This window comes from Rhipicephalus sanguineus, chromosome 11 (assembly GCF_013339695.2).
Source record: "Rhipicephalus sanguineus isolate Rsan-2018 chromosome 11, BIME_Rsan_1.4, whole genome shotgun sequence".
NCBI classification, from domain to species: Eukaryota; Metazoa; Arthropoda; class Arachnida; order Ixodida; family Ixodidae; genus Rhipicephalus; species Rhipicephalus sanguineus.
In genome coordinates this window covers 34,305,033-34,329,594 of record NC_051186.1, presented here as the reverse complement: position 1 = coordinate 34,329,594, position 24,562 = coordinate 34,305,033, and the positions used below count along the sequence as shown (strand labels likewise).

The 24,562-nt window shown below is 44.6% G+C and overlaps 1 protein-coding gene across 5 annotated transcripts in view; it reads left to right on the top strand.

The window, feature by feature from the left end:
- Positions 1 to 13,202, top strand: part of LOC119374519 (spidroin-1) — a 96,070-nt gene extending 82,868 nt beyond the window's left edge. For 2 of the 5 annotated variants that reach the window (XM_049410884.1, XM_049410881.1), the window contains 2 exons: positions 2,200 to 2,249; positions 2,779 to 2,861. In XM_049410884.1, coding sequence (XP_049266841.1) covers positions 2,200 to 2,210 — 11 coding nt within the window. In that variant the 3' untranslated portion in view covers positions 2,211 to 2,249; positions 2,779 to 2,861. Of the gene's footprint in view, positions 1 to 2,199; positions 2,254 to 2,778; positions 2,862 to 9,465; positions 9,777 to 13,157 lie in introns of those variants that run through there. The other 3 variants (XR_007414372.1, XR_007414373.1, XM_049410883.1) reach the window with 3 other exon arrangements.
- The last annotated feature ends 11,360 nt before the right edge of the window (positions 13,203 to 24,562 follow it).

Genomic DNA, 24,562 nt, shown 5'->3' with positions numbered 1-24,562 from the left:
GTCCCGTTTGTGCGCTGTTTCGGAATAACAAACGTGATGTCTCGGCTTTGGTCACGTGACCTCGAGCTGTTCAAATGCAAATAGACTGTCCCAATGGTGACACGGTATCGCTGTGCCAAGCCTGACGGTACATACCGCATGCACTGCTGTCTCAGATGATCTTGAATGAAAAGAGTGATTTACCGAAAGATGAGTTAAGGTGAATCCATCACCTTTAACCGAAACATCCGCCGAGCTTCAGCAGTAGTACGCATTCTGAGCATGCTGATTGAATAAAATATCAAGTACGTATCATCTGGTCGAATAAGCAATAAACAGCGCTCAAGTGTCCAAAGCAACACAGACGATATGCCTAAACTACAACACTGTATGTGGTATAGCTCATAGGCCGCGATGTGCGTGCCTTCTTGGTAGCCTGCCCGCACTTCGCTTTTTATAAATCGACATATTTTCATCATAACCTGAAAGAAAGAAACCGCGGGCGGGGCAATCGCCTGGAAAGTTGGCAAGGCTAGATCCATCAGCAACCTACAATATCCTCCTCCCCCTACTCTAAAGCACAGCGGCTGAAGGAGCTTCAGGTAAGAATAACACTCGGTATTTGTGTATGCTACAGCACAGTTTTCCACTACCGATTTCTCTCAGGGATCACCACTTAGTATGGTTTGAATGTGACTTTCTCTGAACGCAGTTGCTATATTCTAGTTTGCTGCGTTGCAGTGGTAGCCCTTCTCTTACTTATTACGCTTTCGATGCTCTTACCGGTTCACCAACAGTTAGACACTTTTTCGCGAACACAATCCTGGTCATCGTTTGCGATCTTTCCCTAAGACTACCAGCTACAGAACCAACCATGACCCTGGCGGTAGATGGGGCATTGTTTACTAAGTACGTGGTCATCAGAAGCAAGCAGCTGGGCAGTAAACACTCTCATGGTATCAAGAGGCATAACTCCAGCATAGTCGATACCATCGCAGTACAATAAACCGGAAAAAAGAGAATAAAGCTCAAAAGGGAAGGGCATCCTCAGAACTGCCTGTGGTCTTATTATTCCCACTCGAAGAGAATTTTCGTGAGTCTCACCTGAGGTCAGCCAGTCTGAGTAAGGTTTCAGTATGCTTCATTGCGAGTGTGTCACAAGCAAGCAATATAGCTTATGAGTGTGTCCGAGTCTGTTTTGCTTATGTGTCTGAAACATCGCTGAACTCACGGCGATGGCAGAAATGCGACTGAGCGTGGAACGTACACCGAGCGAATGCACAGAAACAGACGGAGCACAGGAATATGCGACCGTCGCTCACGTTGGCGTTCAGCTAATGTGCATGTGCAGTGTGTCATGAAATTCTGATACAAAAAGGTTTAACTCGACCCTGAAAATGCATGTTACATATTATTTAGAAGGACTGATCACTGGCCGAGTTGCTAATCCATGACAACGAAGAACTGCGCGACAAAACTGAAACAAGTAAGACACACGCATATGCAGTCTGCACATTCAGATGCGCACGCACATGCGCATGTGCGTGTCTTACTTGCCCCAGCTTTTTCGCTCAGTTCTTCGTAGTCATGTTACATATCATGGGTGCCTGGTTGCTAGAGCGATGCTTTAAATATTTCAGTTTGTTCGGGAAGTCTGTGCATGTTTCGATGGAGGTACCGCATCCTTAGATTGCCGTCGCGCAGGCCTAGGAGCTGACCAGCCCCGCTCGGTTACGTGCAGGGCGTCCAGAACCTGCTAGAAGACGACACAAGCGTTGTACGCATTCTCTTGTCCTTCCTCGTCTTGTAGCATTACTGCCCCGACCACTGAGGCCGCGGAGTCAATGGCACTTCCCACAGTGTGCCTTCGTTGAATTAATTTCCAGGGTGGCATAACTACATAGATATGCGGACAGGCACGTAAACGTACCAACATTTTAGGTAGCGCAAAACTTTACGAGGACAGACACACAGATATGACAAGCCACAAGCGTCACATCCGTGTGTCTGTCTTCGTAAAGATTTGAGCTACCTGAAGTGTTGGATTATTACCAACTAGCTCGATCAAATTGTCTTTTATGTAAACGTAGGTTGCAGCAGCAATTGAAATAGAATAGAGCTGCTGATCAACTTCAAGGTTTTTTCTTCGCCGTGAACGTGCTTTCCTACGTTTCTACGGGTAATATAAGGATATTTACATTAAAAATCTCGTCGATGCAGTTGCTGCATAAAGCATGACACATGGAGGAGAAAAGAGCTAACCTGAAAGGGTGAGTAAGTATGCTTAAAAATAATTGTCCTGTTTTCTAATCCACCCGAACGAAGACGTCTCAAAAGCGCTCAGCGCTTCCATGATGCCGGAGTTGTACCCGTACCATCCTTATATATCAGTGTTGGCATTGGTAGTATTATATGCTCCGACCGCTTCAGAGATGAGAGGCCCAGGCGCTCACAGCATGGTTAAAAGACAAAGAAAAAACCTGTGAAAGAAACACACCTATATAAAAAAGGTTGCATGCATAAATGTGTGGCGAATATAATCTTTTCTAAGGTCCAGTAAGACAATAACACAGCTTTTCCCATTTGTTTTCTTCAGCAGCGTTATTTTTATTTAGGACATGGCTGCGTATATATCGACCTCTGATGTCTTGGTTATGTTGAAGTACACATTGTGTAGGTGAAAAAAAGCTTATTTCAGTATAAAAGAACACACCCGCAGAGCTAAATATAGCAACAACTAGAAACAAGTGGTACCATTCATTTTAACAGCACACTCTTGTTTGCCGTCTACTTTTTCAGCCGCTTGATACCCGGGCACCACGCTGAGCTGTGGCCTTGCTTCATGACCAATGCGAAATTAAAGGCATATGTTTTTGCCTTGAGTGACTGCGAGAATTCCTTTAAAATAAGAGCATCTATATATAATAAAATACGTGTTTATGTCTTAGCTTGTCTTTAGTTTTGATGATAAATGCAAACCAGTGTGTATAAATCCATATTGCACTTAAAGGGACCCTGCAACACGTTTTCAGCGTGGTCGGAAAACGCGCCGATCGGTAGTCGAGGCTCTTGAGAAACCAGTACACCCGGAATTGAAAGCTGACGCTCTACAACTTGACCACAAGTGAATCTTGGATTGCTACGCATATAAACATTCACTGCCTACTACTCTCCCCACCGAAAAAACGGCCAGGAGAGCACAAAGTCGTAGGCGGCTACATAGATAGATAGATAGATAGATAGATAGATAGATAGATAGATAGATAGATAGATAGATAGATAGATAGATAGATAGATAGATAGATAGATAGATAGATAGATAGATAGATAGATAGATAGATAGATAGATAGATAGATAGATAGATAGATAGATAGGTAGATAGATAGATAGATAGATACGCTCAAAGTCGCAGAAGTTCGCTAAGAAATTCTTCGCATTGAAAAATTCGGCAGATCCCACGCACTGTGGGAATCGATGTAATGCGAAGCAGCCAGCAAAGAGCTGCATACATCGCCTTGTTTGTCTTTGAGCCAAATGAAATCATTCATGACATGGCATCTAGTCCACCATATATCGCATGTTTGCCATGCACGCATGCATGCACAATCTAGTGTACACCATGCCAATGAAACGCATATTCTGGTATATAAATGCATGACCTGTCGTTTATGTTCATCACGCACTCGTGTCATGCCATACCAATTTTGGTATATATCACGTTAACAAAACGGCCGGAAGCGCACCATGACAGTGGCATGTAAATGATACCGAACATGACATGCATAACATGGTTCGCATGTTAAGACCTCTCATTTATGTTTGTCATACAGTCACATCGCGCAATACCAATTTTGGTGTATATCAAAGGAGCGAAATGGCCGCGAGTGCACCATGAGTAGAGCATGTAAATCATGCCATACATGACATGAATATTATGGTTTTTCATGTTACCACCTGTCACTAATGTTCATCATACAGTCACATCGCGCAATGCCAGTTTTGGTGTATATCAAGCTATCGAAACGGCCGCGAATGTACCATGAGCGTGGCATGTAAGGCATGACATACATGGCATGCATGTCACAGTTTTCATGTTACCACCTGTTATTCATGTTCTTCATACAGTCACATCGCGCAGTACCAAATTTGGTGCATATAAATCTAGCGAAACGGCCACGAGTGCGCCATGAGCATGGCATGTAAATCATGTCGTACATTTCATGCATGCCATGATTATCATGTTACCACCTCTCATTTACGTTCATCATACAGTGGCGTCGCGCAATACCAATTTTGGTGTATACCAAGCTAGCGAAACGGCCGGGAATGCACAATGAGCGCGGCATGTAAATCATGACACACATAACCTGCATGTCATGATTTCCATGTTACCACCTGTCATTTACGTCTGTCATGCAGTCGCGTCGCGCAATACCAATTTTGGTGCGTCAAGCAAGCGAAACGGCACGAGTGCGTCATGAGCATGACATGTAAATCATGTCGTGCATGTCATGATTTTCATGTTACCACGTCTCATTTACCGTCGTCGTACAGTCGCTTCGCGCAATAGCAATATTGGTGTACATCGAGCTAGCGAAGCGGCCGCGAATGCATCATGAGCGTGGCAATTAAATCATGACATACATGACATGCATGTCATGGTTTTCATCTTACCAACTGTCATTCATGTTCTTCATACAGTCACATCGCGCAATACCAATTTTGGTGTATATCAATCTACTGAAACTGCCGCTAGCGCATCATGAGCGTGGCATGTAAATCAGGTCGTACATGACTTGCATGTCATGATTTTCATGTTACCACGTCTCACTTACGTTCGTCATACAGTCGTGTCGCGTAACACCAATTTTGGTGTATATCACGCAAGCGAAACGGACGCGAATGCACCATGAGCGTAGCATGTAAATCATGACATACATGACATGCATGTCATGGTTTTCATCTTACCAACTGTCATTCATATTCTTCATACAGTCACATCGCGCAATACCAATATTGGCGTATATCAATCTACTGAAACTGCCGCTAGCGCATCATGAGCGTGGCATGTAAATCAGGTCGTACATGACTTGCATGTCATGATTTTCATGTTACCACGTCTCACTTACGTTCGTCATACTGTCGTGTCGCGTAACACCAATTTTGGTGTATATCACGCAAGCGAAGCGGACGCGAATTCACCATGAGCGTGGCATGTAAATCATGACATACATGTCATGGATGTCATGGTTTTCGTGCTACCACCTGTTATTCATGCTCTTCATAAAGTCACATCGCACAATACCAATTTTGGTGTATATCAATCTAGCGAAACGGCCGCGAGTGCGCCATGAGCGTGGCATGTAAATCATGTCATACATGACATGCATATCATGATTTTCATGTTACCACGTGTCATTTATGTTCGTCATACAGAAATGTCTCGTCATACCAGTTTTCGTATGTATCCCTTCATTTAAACGGCCGCGAGCGCCCCGACACCATGTCATGTAAATCATGCTGCACATGACATGCGCGTTATGATTTGCATGTTAGGACCTGTCATTATGTTCCTCATGAACTCTTGTCACGCCGTACCAATTTTGGTATTTATGAAATTAACGGAACGGCCGCAAGAGCCCAAAAGCCGTGGAATTTAAATCATGCTGTTCATGACATGCGTGTCATGATTTTCATGATATGACCTGTCATTTATGTTCGTGATAAGGCCATGTTATGACACACCAATTTTGGTATACATCCGATTAACGGAACGGCCAGGGAGCCCAAAGGCCGTGGAATGTAAATCATGCTGTTCATGACATGCGTGTCATGATTTTCATGATATGACCTGTCATTTATGTTCGTAATAAGGCCATGTTATGACACGCCAATTTTGGTACACATCCGATTAACGAAACGGCCAGGAGAGCACAAAGTCGTAGGCGGCTAGATAGATAGATAGATAGATAGATAGATAGATAGATAGATAGATAGATAGATAGATAGATAGATAGATAGATAGATAGATAGATAGATAGATAGATAGATAGATAGATAGATAGATAGATAGATACGCTCAAAGTCGCAGAAGTTCGCTAAGAAATGCTTCGCATTTAAAAGTGCTCAAGGCCATGACGCGCGCGTGACGTAACTTTTCCCCCCGTGCCATCCCTTCCTGCTTAGCTTTCAGCGTGCTTGTCGGGGCGAGAGAAGAGAGGAGGCAATTACAGCGTGCAACAAATCTCTGTGATTCCGCTCGTACTTGACGGAGTCTGAAAATTTTTGTGGCGGTCGATTCGTGAGGCAGTAAACTTCTTTAATAAAGTCATTCGATGGTTACTTGTGAAAGTGCTGCAGGGCCCCTTTAAGGCGAACGAATCATTCATGTTCAAGTAAGGTGCTGCTAATTCTCGCTTCGATGTAATTTTCGTGGAATATCTAAAAAAAGGCATTTCTGAATTAATACAGCCGACTGCTGACGGAAAACAACAAAAAACAAGAAAGCAAATGTGTGCTCATTCATAGATTTCTTAAAGAAACATACGTGTGACATAACACCATGTGGGTAAACTGAGATTTATATGTCAGTTTGGCTTCATAGGTACGGCAGGTCACTTTAGAGCCACTTTTTAATTCAAAATTGTGTATAACGTTAATCTTGAAATGTTAACTGAATGAGATTCAATTGTTAATTGAAACGATAATTGAATGAGATTCAACACCATAGCTGGGAGTGCCAGGTGCCGTGGATAATAGTGAAAACACCAAGTGATGCAGATGCCATGCATCTACAAAGGAGCTCAAGTCCACTATGCGGCGGGTGCTGACTGTAGCAGTATTAGACATTAATGTTGTCAAATTGTCTTGGAATCATTATAAAAAAGTGAGTTTCTGTTGCAACTTGTGCAACTCTTTCAATATTGAGTGTTGCGAAGCGTATGAGTGCCTTATGACTGGAACAAGTTGAAAAGGCTGTGGAGCTTTCGGCTTGCTTATGATTTACGTCTCACTAGTTCTTTTCAATTAGATACCACTTTGTCGAAAAAAATTGCAGGCTGTTTGCACTAAGTGGCGCAAAGCTTGGCACAACGAAGCACGAACGCGTCGTCGCTCGTACTCCCCGTTGACCGACACGTATAGCTTCGAGAGGAGCGGCTTCCTCCTCGGGAGTACGCAGCCAGGCTATGCACTATAGAACGGAGGTTGCGCACGATGTCTCCGTCGGTGGCCGTGGCTTAGCTACGCGCGGCTTGGCCAGGTGGTACGGTACCTGGTCGCTGGACGACGCGAGGCTTGCTTCCTGTTTCTTTGTATTTTTTTTTCGTTCTCTACTTTCTCTCTCTTTCGCTGATGTTCTCTCTTTTTCGTTTTTTTCTACATTTCTTTCTAATTCTCGCTTTTTCATTCTTTCTGCGCTACGCTTTACTCTCCCCTCCTCTTTTCCGTCCCCCTCACCATCGCATCTCTCCTCCTCACGCTCACTTCCCTTTTCCACCCCCTTGTTACATTTACTATACAAGGCTATGCTATGCTCTGGTAGCGTGCCTGGATAGCCGAGTGGTTAGGACGCTCGCCTTTGGGTTGAGGGTACGGGAGTTCAAATCCCACCTCGTGAACAATTTTTTTTCAGCAAGAAATTTGCTCTCTCTTTATATCTTCCTTTCCGTCTCTTTCTTCCTTTCTTTCTTTCTTTCTTTCTTTCTTTCTTTCTTTCTTTCTTTCTTTCTTTCTTTCTTTCTTTCTTTCTTTCTTTCTTTCTTTCTTTCTTTCTTTCCGTACTCGTTCTCATGTAGCAGCACAGTGTGTGTACGTCTCTTCCTTCTGTCCGTGTCCTCGTATGCGCTCAACTCATTCAGTGGCGCATACCTGATAAGATGATGATAGTTTTCTGCGATCGACTCACAAGGAACAATTTGCTGAATAGCTTCGCGGTAAAAAAAAATTGTCCTTTTTTAGGAAGTCTGGAAATGTTTGAGGATCATGCATTTCGCGCGACAACCACTTAAAGTAGAGTTCTGTTCTGCGTAAGCGTCCCATGCACTCCCTGTATTTTTCAGCAAACCTAAGCTCTCAGAACGTCATAAGCAAATATTGCACGTCACTGTGACAAACTCGCGGAAATAAAACAAAGGTGTCTGTACCATTTCCCTTAAACGAAATGCCATTTTTCTATTTATATAACACAGCCGCCTAACCAATTACGAATTCTTTTTGTGCTCAGAGTCCAACGGGAATATCTCGTGACGTTCCTCATCTGCTGTCCATTTGGTTACAGTCCGTATAACAGTGAGATATATAAAAGAAAAATTGAACACGCAGCAGAAAGTATTAAAGAAACATGCATAACCGTTTGTCATAAAGGGGTCGTCAGCCCAAAATTTTCACCGCAGTTGGTGTCATCGGCCCGATGCTCTTTCCACCAGCTTTTAAATGTATGCAAATAATGCGTAATTCTAACCTGCGAAACGACGCCTCCCCCCGTACTGTCACGTCGTCGTGACGTCGACGAAGACAGCAGTCAGCACGTCCGAGATGAAACTCTTTATTAGGCCGAACTTGTGGCCGGGAAACTGAAAGTCAAGCTGCAGCAATAAACTGATAGCGGCGAACAGAGCGTCGACCATCGATCAACTGACAGGCGATGAGGCACGTCGGTATTTATACATGTACCGTCGAATATTACAGCGTTATCGCTGGTTATCGCGCACGTTCTAGAATAAGCTCGAGTATTCGCGTCTACAATAATCTTAACAAACCGATCTATAATAATCGCGAAGCATCTCGAACAATGAGGCGCGGTTTGCGTTGAGCGTTGCTGACAGTCTTTGTGGGCGAAAAACGAATACAGCAAAAGTGATAATAAGAAACGCCCGTGGCAATATACATCCCCACCAGAAGATAGCTGACAGCTGCACCAGGCTATCAATTAATACACAGAGTGGCTGGAATTGGAAAGCAACATACTGTCATGTTTCATTGTCACTATGTAGAAGCAATGAAGAAGGAAGCGAAGCGAGGAGATATTAGACTAGAAACAAATGATGGCAAGACAACTTTTGCTCTAGGAGCGGCCGAATTCGCCCCTATTAAGGAAACTTTAGGCCACGTGGCGGTCTCCTTAACAACGCAACTTTGCACCATTACCTTGGCTTCAGTTATGGAACTTCCACAGGAGTCAGCTGTTTATTCAGGAGCAACTCTGTCAGTCCAAACGCGTCGACGAGCTGCAGGAACATATCATGACATTTCTACTTTGGAGAATTATCGCCTGATACTCCAAAAATGCGGTGAGCTGTATAAATTTTCCCATTATTACGGTAACCTCCATCGAGCTAATGCGACATGTTGTATACATCATCATCATCATCATCATCATCATCAGTTTATCATAATATCTGAGCGCTAACAATACGATAATCGGTAATATCCATTAAATGTTGAAAATATTGAAAATTCTTAGGTCTCTCTATGTTATATTCCAGACAGCTGCAAGAGAGCCATTCAAGATGGAGAGACAAAAGAAGGACAGGAATGACAAATAAATGCGGTTATAGATGCTCAATATTCTGCTTGGCTAACAATGCTAAAGCCTTCCTAATAGCAGGTGTTTTACACGACCTGTAGTCTGCGCTATTGTGCAGACTGCGATTGCGGATAACTAGCTGGCTAGCTAGTGCATTGTTTCATTTCGGCATTCTAAAAAAGCAGAAAATAATGAAGGTCGCTCTAGTCATCGTCGCACTGGTTGTGTGCTCCATTATAGTAACAGAAGCGGAACACGCTAAGGCGACAAGTAAGTATATCTTTTGGGCATGCGATCAAATCTTTCGCTTTTTGCAATGAGTGATCCTTTCGTTGCGCTGGACAAGCCTTTCATTTCACGGTCGCAAAGGCTGTATGTAAAAACATGGGAGCCGACTGTGCGTCAGAATGTGGCGTTTCTGAATTACGCTCATATGTCACGAAACACTAGTACAATGTCACAACTTTTGTGTATCTCAAACTAAACAAAGACAAACGTGAAAGCTGCAGATAACAAAGACTCTTGGACAATTCTAAATTACTAAAGGGTTACCGCAGTACATACAGCGTGATATTTTCGTTTCGTTCAGAATATTGTACCACCTGTGCGTCTTGTTCCATTTTAAGGCATTTTTTTCATGATTTCTTCTGAAAGCCAATACAGTTCGGTCGATTCGAGGGGACTGCATAAGGACGCGGACATTGTTAATATGAACAAATCAAATTACTGGAGAGAGAGAGATAAATATAGATACAAATAAGGGAGAGGCATGGAGGTTAGCCAGAACTGAACCATCTGGTTTGCTACCCTACACTATGAGAAAAGAAGAGGACAGATAGAAAGAAGAGGGGAGAGGAAGCGCAGCCGTGCACAAAAACAGAAGACAGAAACGTGAAAAAAAAGGGAGCATCATATTTATAGTCTATCTAATAGGCCACTGCCACGCAAAAAATTTAGTAATGCCTAATAGACTTCCGTTGCGATGACAGTTAAGGGGGTTGACAGCTCAGGTCAACGCACGCGAATAGAGCTGCTATCGGGAGTGTTTGGGCGCTGTATTTAGCCCATTACGTTTATGCAGCAATGGGCAATACATATTTCCCATGGGACGAGAAATTGTCGACAGTGTACAGCAAGCATAACTGATATGTTCATTTGAGCCAACCTCCAATACAATTGGCCCTAGAAATAATCAGCATGGTTATAAAGTGAATGTTTTTTAGTCTCACTCCACTAGCGGCCTCTACTATGTGTGAAAAGTAATAAAATATAAACCTTCAGACAAAAGCAAGCTCCTATTGTGCTGCGATTACAGACGCCTTCAGAGACTACGCAATAAACTGGGTGCGTGCCTCCATAATTCAAGAGGCGTAGTGTTCTCAAGGTCAAATTAACTGCAGGAGAGAAAGTCATCAAACAGCAAAGGCGTGCCTTATTAGACGAAGCGCTTTTAATCGGGTTATTGAACAATAAATACCCAGCGTTGAAAATTGTGCGCATCAGGAGCAGACCCTCCACCAGCGGCACATTTTACTGCATTTCAGTGCCTGACAAAACACCTGATTTTCTCGTTTCTCGCCCAGCTGCACATGCCAAAACAAGTGCTCGCTGATCGATCGAATTGTATTATGCTTAAAACAAAGAACAATGTTTTCCGGAGAGATGAAAATGCCAGGTGCAAAAAGAGCGCTAAACCTCCTTATTTTTGTGTTATCGCAATGAACGTTAGTAGAACTAGTTATTAGTGCGAGCATGCTCCACGTGTTATCGGCTTGATGAGCAAATACTGCCGAACAAAGACAACAGAAATATTTCATAGAAAATGCGGTAGGCGTAAGCAGAGCAGTTTTGGCAAATCGGGAAACGTCAATAGAAGCTTACTCAACTTAATCCGTGTGAAAAAAATGTAAACACTTATTGAGAAAACTGGAATTGAGTGCCGCTTAACATTATTCGGAAGGACATCATGATTTGCGTTTATTCTTGAGCATATTACAATTTCCGATGCACTAAAAATCAACAAGCATAACACTGACATGCTTCCTAGCAGCAGTGTTTCTTAGCTGCAGATAAATACCCACTAATGTTGCGGATTGATTGCCACTGTTGAGTATATGGTCGCTAGTGCTGGTTAATGTTTGCTATTGGCTGTTTCAGCTTGTGTTCACTAATTAAACCGTATTTATAAATTTATGTCATTCATATATCGAACTCAAAGGACAATCATTGACTATTCTGCTTTCAATAATTGGAACTCAAAGGAAAATTTGTCGCACTGCTTCTCTTTAAAAAAATCACAGTTTCGCCCCAAGGGCGAAAAATTAAGGCGATAGACACAAATTGGAATGACACACGAGGAACGGCCAGCAGCTGAAAACTTGCTACGCGGTGCTGAAGCACAAAGGACGCACGAAAAAAAAAAACAAACACACAGGGTGAGCACGGACAACTGTCAACACTCGACACTTGCAGCATGCTGCTCAAACACAAAGCAGGACGCTGAAAAGAACGCAGAGGTGTACAGAGGATGAGCGCGAACTAACTGTCACAGTTGTTGCTTCAACTAACCCCTACTTTGGCTCTTCTAGCTAGCAGATCACTCCTTTCGCAAACGCGGCCGCTGTAGAGAGTGAAGTGATCTTCGTGCGGTCTATAGCTTCAATGCAAACTATGCAGTGACTGCACAAGACGTACAAACCTTCCCCGTCAAAAGATAATCGCGCGAGCACGGGTGATCGCGCCCTGTATATCAAAGTACCAGTCGGAGGTGCACATTCCAACTCCGGTGAAACCAACTACGGAGTTTTAAACTTGGGGACCCAAGGAGCTAGGGGACCCAAGAAATTTGTGAACCACCAGGGCGCATGCTCACAAACCAAGCCACTCTTGGGCTCCTGCACTTGCGTTGTTCCGAAACACGAAAATGGAAAACCAGCGTGGGTCGCCAGTGAGACGACGCTAAAGCAGAGCAGGCGGCGACAGAGCATGGCCCGCGTCTCGCATAATTCTATTCACCCCGTTAAGCGCCCCGTGAGTTTGACCCAACGCGTCCTGCGTTTGATCCAACTCTCAAACACTGCTGCTCTTCAGAACACAAGCGCAGCCTAGCCAACGAGCTACTAGCGCGGCGAGAGGCTTTAAAACGGGCCCTTCGCGCTATCTCGCCGATGATAATGAACGCGCTGAAGCACCGGTGATCTCTGGGTACCGCCAGGGGTTACTGCTGTATATAAATAGCTCACCGTTAGAGTTGTCTAACGCAGCGCACTGCGGAACGAGGAGTCGCAGGTTCGGATGCCCGGTCGCGCGCTTCCAAATCTTTTTCTTCTAATTATTTTATTTATTGCTTTTGTATACATATACACATACATATGCATATACGGGACATGACGGCGACGGCAAAAACCCGCCGAGAGTGTGCGCATAATTTCTATCGCAATAAAATGTTCTCACTTGCTTACGAACAGCAGCGCAAACTTCGTGGAGTTCAGCAAGCGTGATAGTTGTGTCTGAAAACAAATGCCCTTTTATTTATATAAAAAATACGCCGACAAAAGTAAGAATAAAGAGAATCACTATAATCATCCGGATGAAGAAATACTGGTCGGAAGATGGTCACGGCAAGCATACACGTTCATTGTGTACTTTCAGGGAGACTAGGCTATCGTGTTGGAAGAGGAGGCCCAGGATTTCGGTGTAAGTATTGCAATTTACACTGATTGCGAAATTGAAACGAGCCATATAAGTGTGCCATAAGCCAGGGTTGCCATTGGCGGCTACTTTACACCAAAGTATTTACTTTGCGACCCCGTCTGGCGATGAAAATTCCAGGTTGGCTCCATGGCTACTTTCTGTCTACTTTGGAACTTCTGTTTTAGCGCACTAGGTAGCGACTTTTCTTATTATTTGCAGATAAAATACGTTGTTTACAAGCTTTTCTGTCGTGTCCGTAGACGCGAGCGTGCGACGTGAGTCCTCCCCCACCATCAAATCAAGCTGGTGCGCATCGAGGCACACCAACGCAACCTGCAGATGCGGAGTGGCGAAGTTGTGGGCCTGTTGGCAACGCGTGGCTAGCACGCTGCTCACGCTGCACGCAATGTATGCTGGTGCCACGCACAAGTTTTTAATTGTGATTCGCAGCGCGTGTTCTCGTGTGACCGTTACAAAAGTATAGACTCCCAACAAAATGAAGCTGGGCTGTTCATTTCCCACCAGACTGCACTACCTTACGATGGAGTGGTATTATTTAAACACTCCTAATCAAATTCAATCTGCCCCTTCACGGAAAAACTGCTTCAGTGCTTAATGTTTCTGCTTACCTGTTGGCTAGAATGTTCCAAAAATACTCTGTACCTGGCGAAAACACTATTCTACGTAAACTATATGCAGGCGCACTTAATTTATTATAATTTATTATTTTTTTGCAACTTATGGCGTTTTTTTTTTCTAAAAGAGCCAATAGACCGATCCCACCAGACCATCTGCGCATGCGCGAGTTTACGACAGTGGCACTGTCGCCATCTTAGTTGTAGTTCTCGGAGCGCTGCTGGTGCGGCTGCTTGCTGCGTGTTCTAGGTATATTGGCGTTTTGCACCAATCCTCGACACGCAAGACGATTGAACGCGGTGGAAAACTGTGTCCGCACCTCCAACGTATGTTATTTTATTTCAGGTTAACTGCATCCTAGCGCTAAAAGAAATAAAAGTACAGTTGATAGTGCTTACGTGTGACAAGGTGGTCTCGTCGGGTTGATGGGCTTGCCTCGTTTTGCTGAATAAATATTAGTATTAAAAAAAGAGAAATCACGTTCCCGTCGTCATGAGAGCAAATATCTTCTCCAGTGAACGCAAGCACGCAAGCGACACAAGCTACAGTATCCGGAAAATAACTTGCCCAAACTGCGCAGAGCTCTCCGCTATACGACAGCAGGAGAAAAAAAAATAAGCCGAAGGGGACCAAAAAAAGAAGCTTATTGCGCTTTTTTTGTCGAAACGACACTTTGCATATAGACTGTGTTGTCAACGCAGGACTTCGATCACAGTAATAAATTAAACGTGAATGAAGATAAAACGGTCGCCGTGAAGCAGGTTAGAGGCGCGTCCGCTGAACAGTGACTGGCCGCTCATGCCGTTTGGCAAAAGTTAACATCACGAAAATCTCGTGAATGACATAATATTTCCTGCTGTACAAGGGATGGATGAGTCAGTAAGAGATATTGGCGGCACACGCAATGCGGCGGATAAGCAGTAGCTCGCTCCAGCTGGCGGCGGCGGCCTTAGCCGGTGGCTCGGCGCCGGTGTCGTCGCTAGGCCTACCGCTTCGAAACGGCAGTGTACGGTTAATAGCCTACGCTCATAAAGAAGTCCAGCTTTGCTACTGCTGTTGCCCGCTTTACGATGCGTTCACAATAATATCGCATATTCAAAGGAACAGGGAAATCCCGGCGGCGGAGTTGGCTGCGATATCGGCACGGCCGAGTTTTCGCCGTGCGCTCCACGGCGCAAGCTCTATACACAGCATGCAGTTATAATGTTGGCTTGTATCACAGGTCTCGTTCACGCTAGACGCTTGACAGTCGTCATCGCATTTGGTGAGAGGTCGGTTTAGGTCTTCCTATATATTAAAGCGATATCTGTTGAGCCCGGAAAAGACGTTGTATCCAACCTGTCGCCGCTGGCGGCGATCGGCCCGGCAAGGGGATCCAGCTCGCGTTATATGAACTTTTGCTGTCGCTGATCGGTCCATCGTTCGCGCAGCAAGGTGGTTATGACGCAATAGGGCACTGCTAAACCACGATGCATCATGCACAGGGAGTTCACAAACACGTTGAACAAGAAAGTGCGCGGTAGTTGCCTCTCTGTCCGACTTCGTTGACTGTCGCACACATTCCTGTCGGAGCTTGAAATCCTTTGAGAACACGCAAAATCCGAGTCATTTTGCTTCAGGCTCCTGTTGTAGCATTCCAGTACACAGCACGTCAACCCAACCATCGCAATTCCTCCAAATAAGGCCGCTAAAGCTCGTTAATGCAGCTCGCCAATGCACCAGCTGTAGGCAGCTGAACGTACCGAGTACTACAAGTACCGGCATGCACTGCGGCAGCGGTGGCGTAGTGAAACTCGCGGTGAGATCGGTCTATTGCACCTTAAGTAAAACTGAGAAAAATGCAGTATTTTGCTATTGATGACAATATGGTCGGACCAGCTCCAACAACTTTCCGCCTGTGTGTTCCTGTCACGAGAATACCGCAAACCTATATTGTGGCTAAAATTTATATAGCCTACTATACTCGGTAATCCGGAGTAAAATTTGAATTTGGCTCTTGTAGAATGGAACATTTAATTTGAGCTAATTTGTCTACGCAAAAGAAGTCTGAATGACAGCGAATGGTCGATATAGCAATGATTTTGCGACAAAACGAACACTATCTTTCTGCGTTCTTCGGTGCCCTTCTTTGTTGCACGGGCGTAATCGCGATGACTAGACTGGAAGAGCGAGCGGCCCTTCCGCACATTAGGCGCACCACTGTGGACTGTTGGCAGCAGTTCCTTGTTTTTGGCATCTACTGAGAAGTTTCAAAAATGCGTCAGCTTTTCTTCTTAGCTTTTTGGCTGCTTTTATGCCGCGCTGTTTCGGGGCACTGCTTATCGGTGCGCAGTGACTTCAGTTCCGTTGTTCTCCATTTCAACTATACCGTCTTCGAGCGAAAGAAGGACGGGATTCAGTAGCAGAAAACTGCGAATCCAGGTGGTAGCCCGGTCCAATACAATATCTAGAGGCATATTTGCTAGGCAGGTCACGTCGTCGACAGACTGTGTCTCGATAGAGCCGGAGACATATCGGAACCTGAAGCCACCTTTGCGTTGCTGAGGTAGAGGCCGTCAAGGCTGGTAGCCCTGGAGAGTGCTACGTAGACCAACTTTAATGGTTGGCGCTTATCGTATCCGCAGGCTGCCTAGGCGTATGTGGACCTTTGTGATTTATATAGAGTTATGGCGTTTGCTTGCGCAAGAGCAAATTGCATCCTCTTACACGAGACGTTTTTCCGGCGTACTATTGAGGGGTGTGCGGTAGTGATGTGCTTCGTCCTGGCTGGGGCGACAATGCATACCGTGGACGTTGGAAATTCAAGCCACTGTCGCACGAGGTTGCCGTGTTCATCACGCTCGATTTACCACAATGTGCCCATGTTTTCAATAACGAGGCCGTCCCTTACGTCGATGTTGCCCGTGACCATGTACGGCTTGCCGGTGCTCAGGCAAATTGAGACCGGCAGGCCACCCATGTCGCTTGCGTTAATCTTGGCCACCTCGGTCAGGACATCCCTATGTACCTGCTCGTTCTTATAGACAGCTATGTACAGTAAAACACCGGTGATACGAATCTCGCGGGGTTACCAAAAATATTCGTATCATCCAAAATTCGTATCACCAGAAAACATGGAAAATTAGTATGGGACAAAAGAAAGTAGGCATACGTTTTGATTCAGTGTTTCTCAGGGCCGCGGTGACGTCATGAACAGCTCGGAATGATTGCCAGTAAAATTTTCAGAGGTCAACGATCATTCTTGTACTCGTAAATATACGGTGCATGCGCGCGTGTGTAATTAATGAACCAGATGTGTTGTGCCCCGTAACCGCTGGTAGCCCCTTCCTAATCTTACTACGCTTTTTTGCATGACACCAAAGTACAGCGGTGAAAGTGACTTAAGAAGCGTTTTGCAAACGATAGAGGCCAAGCTCCTTCGCCAAGACCGTTAGACCGTTCGCTTCGTCTCTTGGGGTCTTCGACCACCTTTAATAGGACTTCATGACGGACCCGCAGCCCAAGTTTCAGTCTTGTTTCATAGAACGTCTGATTGCGGGGACATGGCTTGCATCGGCGTGGCAGGCACGTGTTAACACAGTACAAAGACGCTGCTGCCTCGAGCACAGGAGCACGCTTCAACGCGTCGGAAGAAAAAAAAAAAAGCGCGACGTCAACGTCATCTGTAATCTAAACGCGAAGGCGCCTAAAGGCCTCGAATATGCGCGCGCACTATCTCGGAGACAACGAAGCGCCGTTGACGGTCGCGCAGTGCGCATGCCCACGCGCATGCCCGCGAGCCCGGTGGCGCAGCGCGCATGTCCGCGACAGCGCGGGCAGCACCTGTTGGCCGGGACTACATAAGAATTCGTATCTCCCCGAAATTCGTACGAGCCGTGATCGTATCACCGGGGTTTTACTGTAATCGCCTGCGGGATGACATAAGACGTTGTCCGCAGCGTCGAGGAAGCGTGCGTCAGAGCGGTCCGCATTGCTGTAGTAAAGCTGTATGCCGTCAGGCCACTTAGCGGCGGCTTCTTCGCGTGTCACAAGGCGGCTCTCAATAAATCCGACGTCATACTCGGTCAGCATGAGGCCATCGATCAGCCTCATAAGAAGTGAAGTGAACACTGCGTCATTCTGGCAGATCACGTGGACGAGTGTATGTCAGTCGATCGTCTTCTAGGGAATTCTGCCTTCCGCTCCCTCACTTGCCTAGCGTTTCAATGTGTATGTTCGCTGTTACTGTGTTGATTAAGACAGTGAATCACCTGTGGCACATACCTGCATAACATGAACGGATATGTGCCACACGTGACTGAAGGAAAAGATTTCATGACGTACGCGACAGCCGTTTTGCGTTATTCATGCCATGACTAGTGAATAATAATAATAATAATAATAATAATAATAATAATAATAATATAATAATAATAATAATAATAATAATAATAATAATAATAATAATAATAATAATAATAACAACAATAATAATATTAATAATAATAATGCGCTAATATCTGCAGTTTAAAGGGACACTAAAGGCAAATATTAAGCCGACGTTGATTGTTGCAATAGCGTTGCAGAAAACTTGTAGTGCTTGTTTCGTGCCAAGGAAATGCGTATTTTGAAAGAAAATCACGTTTTAGTGGTCCGCACGGCGTTAGCGTACTTCAAATCACCCGCCTGAACGGACCTTTTGACGTAGCAGTCGCCCTACCCAATGTTGACCGTCTTTACTGCCCGGCCGCCGAAGCTACGGTTTCTTGCGCAACAGCGGCCATCAACTATGCCAAGACACAGCCACGGGTCACTCCGAAACCGCATAGTTCACTGTAACGGAGCTTAGCTTGGCCAACAGCAGCAGAAGTAGAGTGTCAATAGGACGAAAATAGCGAGAGCCAAGCACACGTAGCAGTACGCGATACCGAAACTACCACTGATACGCGCAGCTCGGCCAAAACGGAACTTTTTAATAAAACAGAAACGAACAAGCAGCATTTTATTACGCCTTGTGATGCAGGGAAGGTTCTTTTTTTATTGCAACTAGTTTGATTAGTAGTGGTTAATTGTATTCGGGACTCTTTGACGTCATTTTGATCATTTCCGAAATGTCGCACTGGTGGCGCACATTGTGTCCTATATTTATCTTAATTTCTCGATTACTGCTGTTGATACTATTGAGGTTTTAGACGTTCTCACGCATTGACCTTTCACTCTGACATCACTTGTTATTTGCCTTTAGTGTGCCTCTAAAGTCCCAAAACCACGATATGATTATGAGAGACGCCGTAGTGGAGGGCTCCGGAAATTTCGACCACCTGGGGTTCTTTAACGTGCACCTAAATCTAAGTACACGGGCCTCAGACATTTTCGCCTCCATCGAAAATGCAGCCGCCGCGGCCGGGATTCGATCCCGCGACCTTCGGGTCAGCAGTCGAGCGCCATAACCACTAGACCACCGTGGTGGGGCATGTGAATCGTGTTCGTCATTCCCTGATCGCCTGCTATGCCAATTTTGGTATATTACAAGTTATGGAGACGAAAAGGAGAGCGCCCAGGCGTAGATAGATAGATAGATAGATAGATAGATAGATAGATAGATAGATAGATAGATAGATAGATAGATAGATAGATAGATAGATAGATAGATAGATAGATAGATAGATAGATAGATAGATAGATAGATAGATAGATAGATAGATAGATAGATAGATAGATAGATAGATAGATAGATAGATAGATAGATAGATAGATAGAAACACTCACGCTGCCTTTGGTTCGCTAAGAAATGCTTCGCATTTAAAATTAGGATTCGCGCCGGAATCGAACTCGCATGTCTTGCGTGACAGTCAAGTAATTTAACACAGAGCCACTTCTGTGCTTGACACTGCTTCAGAAAAATACCCTGCACAGTCGTCAAATAGGATAAAAAGTCATGTTACAGAGATGTAGTATTGAATTGTAGAAGCCTAGAATTGTACCAGGCGTCATACTATATGAATTGCGTAACGAGTGAGTGGTTGTAAGCTTCCAATGCATTACTAAAGGCTTATTCACAAACAACATAAACCACAGCATCAACAAAATGGGCAGCGACGTAGGTGCAACCAAACTTGATATTCAGCGAGATAGAGCATACATTTTGGGAACGTTTAGGCGTAAAAATAGACATTCACAATGACTGTCCTGCGTCAGATCTATGTGAATGCTTATTTTTGCCCTTCAGTGTTCCCACAAGCTACGTAGGTACGCGCATTGCTTTACAGATACGTAATGCGTTAGACGCAAGTGAAATTGCAATAGGCACCCTAGGAGAGTTTAAAACGACCAATGTCACGCACACAGACGTGCCTTACCTCAAAGAACGGTTAAGTATCCACCGAGAAGCGAAGCATTGCAAGCAAAAGAGAAGCCGATGTGACGGGGCCTGACAATACAATAGCGTTCCACTTCTAAAGGCGAAGCTTAAGCCCCCCCCCCCCACGAATTTTTTCCTTAATCTGCACAAGAAGCCTCGTCATGCATGATCATTGATTTACAGGCGGTGATACAAGCAATGTGGACAGTCTTTTGGAAGCTTGAACCAACCGTGATGCCGACAGAAGTATATGGTAGTTGTATATAGCTTATTTTGACGGGTGCGCTGCCTTCTCATTTGTGCTGACATTAGAGTACACCACTTCGTTGACGGCACTGCAAAATAATTTCATGACGTGTGGATGAGGATCGATCACGAGGACATCGTCTTCGAAATAGGGAGATTGGTCACAGTTGGCACCATTTCGTGAACTGCTTAAACTGCAAGGATAAGTTGTCTGCGTGAGATTTTTGTGAGAACTCGGGCACCAAACACGCCTTCAGGAATTCGCCACCTGCTCACAATGGAAAAGATGTAAACAAATAATAAGTTGTTCTTGTACCAAGTTTCCTTTTTCTTTTTTTTTCTAATCGGACGAATTATGACCCCACCGTTCAATTGAATATCATTAAAAGTGTTTGAAGCTGGGGGTATGTTCTGCGACTCGCTAAGTTATACTTGGAAGAATGAAGGCCATGAAGAGAGAATACGCGAGGGACACGAACACGATTATAAATTTGATACAACGACAACGGCCGAACAAGACAGACACAAATAAAGGAAAGACAAGGAGGTTAACCAGTGAAAGTCTCGTGTTTGTTATCCTGTACTTGGGAAAGGAAAAGGGAGTGTAAAAGAATGAAAGATAAGAAGGAATAATGTTTTGTCTTTGAGAAGGTATAGAGCCCCTCTGGGTTGACGCGGAGTTCCCCACGCTGCTGTACATCGGACCGTGGTCCCTGTATATTTATGTTTTCTTATAAATGAAAACCTCGTGAGGAAAGGAGATTTCCCAGTGCGCACAGCAGGAAGACGGCTTCGCAAAGAGTACCCAACAGGATTGACATCGAGGACATTGAAGTTTGCTGAGGAATGACAGCAATGTTTGGTGCAAGTGCATCGTTTTGGATAGGTGCTGACTACGAACTGTATGTACGCGGTTTTCCTTTATTAAAATATTAGTTGTTTTATTCATGCTGTCAAATTTTCGCGGGTCCACCAACTTGTATAAATAATGTCTCTGGGAAACTTGCGATATCATGTTGTTTACAATGAAGATATATTTTAATTAGGGGTGTGCGAATATCAAAATTTTCGAATACGAATCGAATACGAATATCCACCTTCGAATATCGAATCGAATATCGAATATCAAAGGAAAAATGCCTCCACAGTAACGATATTTTGTTTAACATGTAGCTATTTGAAGAAAAAAAAAACATTAACAGCCTGACTGGCAACACAAGATACACTGCTATCTCCAGAACACAATGTCCAGGCTAGCACAATGCACATCACAACACAAGCAAATATCACGGCACAATGAAAGTAATGACTAGATGTTATCATGAAGAAATATGAGTTGCTCCACATGATCAGGCAGCAGGCGCTCCCTTGTAACAGAGACACCCCCGCCCCCCCTGCCACTAAAAAGGCACGCTCGCTTGGAACAGAAGTGGCTGGTATAGGGAGTTACATGGGGCAAAGCTTTGCCAGACTGGGGTATCTGAAGGTGCCTACAGTCCGCCACCAGTCACGTGGGTCACTGTCTTTCTTCAGAAGTGGTCCCGCATAGTGAACGAGTGGTAGTGCGGCACGTTACGGCCGCATAATTTTGAAAATGTACGGTTACATGATCGCCAACAGCGCTGCACGTCTGAGATGCACCAGCAATAAATCATACGTATTGGGGCGCTCGTCGCAGATAGATATCGTGCTTCCGTGTACTTACGATGTTTATCGCTCCTCTCGGCAACGTTTTTAACTATACGAACGCAGCAGAAATGTGGAAGACGAGCTATTTTATGCATGATAATCGAATCGCATACTCGAATTTTTCGAATATTCGAAGTTATCGAATATTCGAAACTTTTCGAATACACGATTTTCGAATCGAATACGAATATTTCGAATGTAATATTCGACGAATATTCGAAACTTTCGAATATTCGCACACCCCTAATTTTAATTACACAAGCAGTTTTAGAATTGACATTGCCTTCAGAACTGTTGCTGCTGTTGATATAATTTACACTAACAAATTTGATGCAGCTGTGATGCTAACAGGATGCGAAGGCCAATGAAAAAGTTCTCTGTTGAATCAAATTTACAAGCCATTAGGTGCTCTTTTGATACAATTATTTCTAAATAATTCTGGGGTCTGGCTAATGTGTTGTTCATTACTCTTTTCTCGTAGGATAGGTGGAAGCACCGAACGGTAAAAGAGAATGGAATATTTTCCAAGAAATGGCCTATGTTGAAGCTGCTTTTACGTTGCAGCTGTTTCTGCAAGCACAAGGAAACGTTGTTTGTCATATCTACGGCAATGCCTTGAAAAACCCCGTTTTTGTTGCGAAGTAGAATGTTATTGAGTTCCAAAAATACCAGAGTGCAATGAAATAATCGACAATAGGTTTCCTCATGGTACATGATGCTTTATGTTTTGAAATCTTTTTACGCGCGTCATGTGCATATAAATTGTTTCGTCTCTCATTGTCTTCTCCGTAGCTTTGACGAGACCTATTTGAAAATAACCCCACTTGTTGACTCAATATTGAAATCCGACTTTCAGCACTCTGTATTACGACTATACTTCCATCGACATGTACAGTCATGGAAAGTTGAAATGCGAATAAGTCACAGCTAACTAAAACTCGCGCTTTCGTATTTGTTTGCACCCGTATCTCAATGTCGGAATGAGTTTGCGTTGCACACATTGCACTGCGGTGCCAAAACAATCTTTTTCAACCGCAAAATTACCGTGGCGAGATTGTGCTTGCGAGTTAGTTCTTGCGGAAGCGGTTCATCGTTGTAATTTCTTGTTCGCGTTTCATTAGTTCACCACTGTACGTTGATCATTTCTCGTGAACTTTAATGCATACTTTGCTAGTGTCATGTCGATGGAGATTTTGTTTCCGTCAGATAATGGTAGTTTTGATTACTTGGCGAAGCGATGACGTGTCTAACGTGTGTTTTTTTCGTGTCTGTCTCTTAATTTCTGGAAACGCAGTGTGAGGCTCTGTTTACACATACGTTTTGAGACCACATATTTTGTGGAAAGGGAAGAGCTTCATTGCGTTGTCAAAGCTTGCATGTTTTTCCCTCAACTTGCGCTCCTCAAGTCACTTTCTTACGGATATTCTCAAAAGTGTGAGGGGGTATTTCTATTGTGGATAAGGAGTTTATCGCTGGGGCTTACCCAACAACAATGACGTACATTGTTTTTCGATGAGTTATCGGAATGCATGTTGCATTTCTACGAGAAAGCTGACTTTATCTTCTGCATAATTATGCGAGCAACGCAAAAATGCTCCTTGCTCAGATGGCAACGCTACTCACATAGCAGCAACCCTGACATGGATACTACTGGGATTCTAATGACGTCAATTAGTTTAGAGGGATTGATGTTGTTAACGTCTTAGGTGACCTTTTCTTAGAACATGGCCATCTCCATTGGTCCAGTTCACTGTGCGGTGGTGGAATGATACGCAAAATGAAACAATAGACTTGAACGTTGCTGGCTTGTATTTTGACATTTCATTTCTGTCTTCTATATATACAGTGTAATCTATGTATTGTTTGTCACACCTGACCTCTCTTTTCTGATAAATAAAAGTAGGGCAGCTGCGCTCTATTGGTGCGACGACGGAGGTAGCCGCCGAGCTGGTGGCGTTTCCTTCCCCGTCACCCCACGCCCCTTTTTCTATCTCGTTGGATGAGATCATCGAGGCACAGCATACGGCTCAGGTGGCTAGGCTTTCCTCCTAGGCCGCGGGCAGGAGCATTCTGACCATCCTAGGGCGCAGTGCAACTCTAGAAGAGGAACGCAAACATAGTCTCACTAAGGAGCAAAGGGCCGGCACTACGCTGTCTCCGTTTCCCCGCAACGTGCACCCGCAGCACAACGTGGGGAGGTGGAGGGCCCGGGGTGAAGCCCTGCTCAAAAATGTTCGTGCAAACCCGGAGTCGGCATGCTTCGTAGACGCGGCACAGTACAGTCGATCGGCCAACTTCCCGGCCGTCACAGTTGATTACGCAGGTTCTGTTCCACTCCGCTTCCATCAGAAACGCCAGTCCCGCTCAAGCCGAGCAGGTACCCACAGCCCTCACTTTCCTTGACGGTTATAGGCAGCACATCTACACAGATTAAGGAGCGGGGGTCACAGCC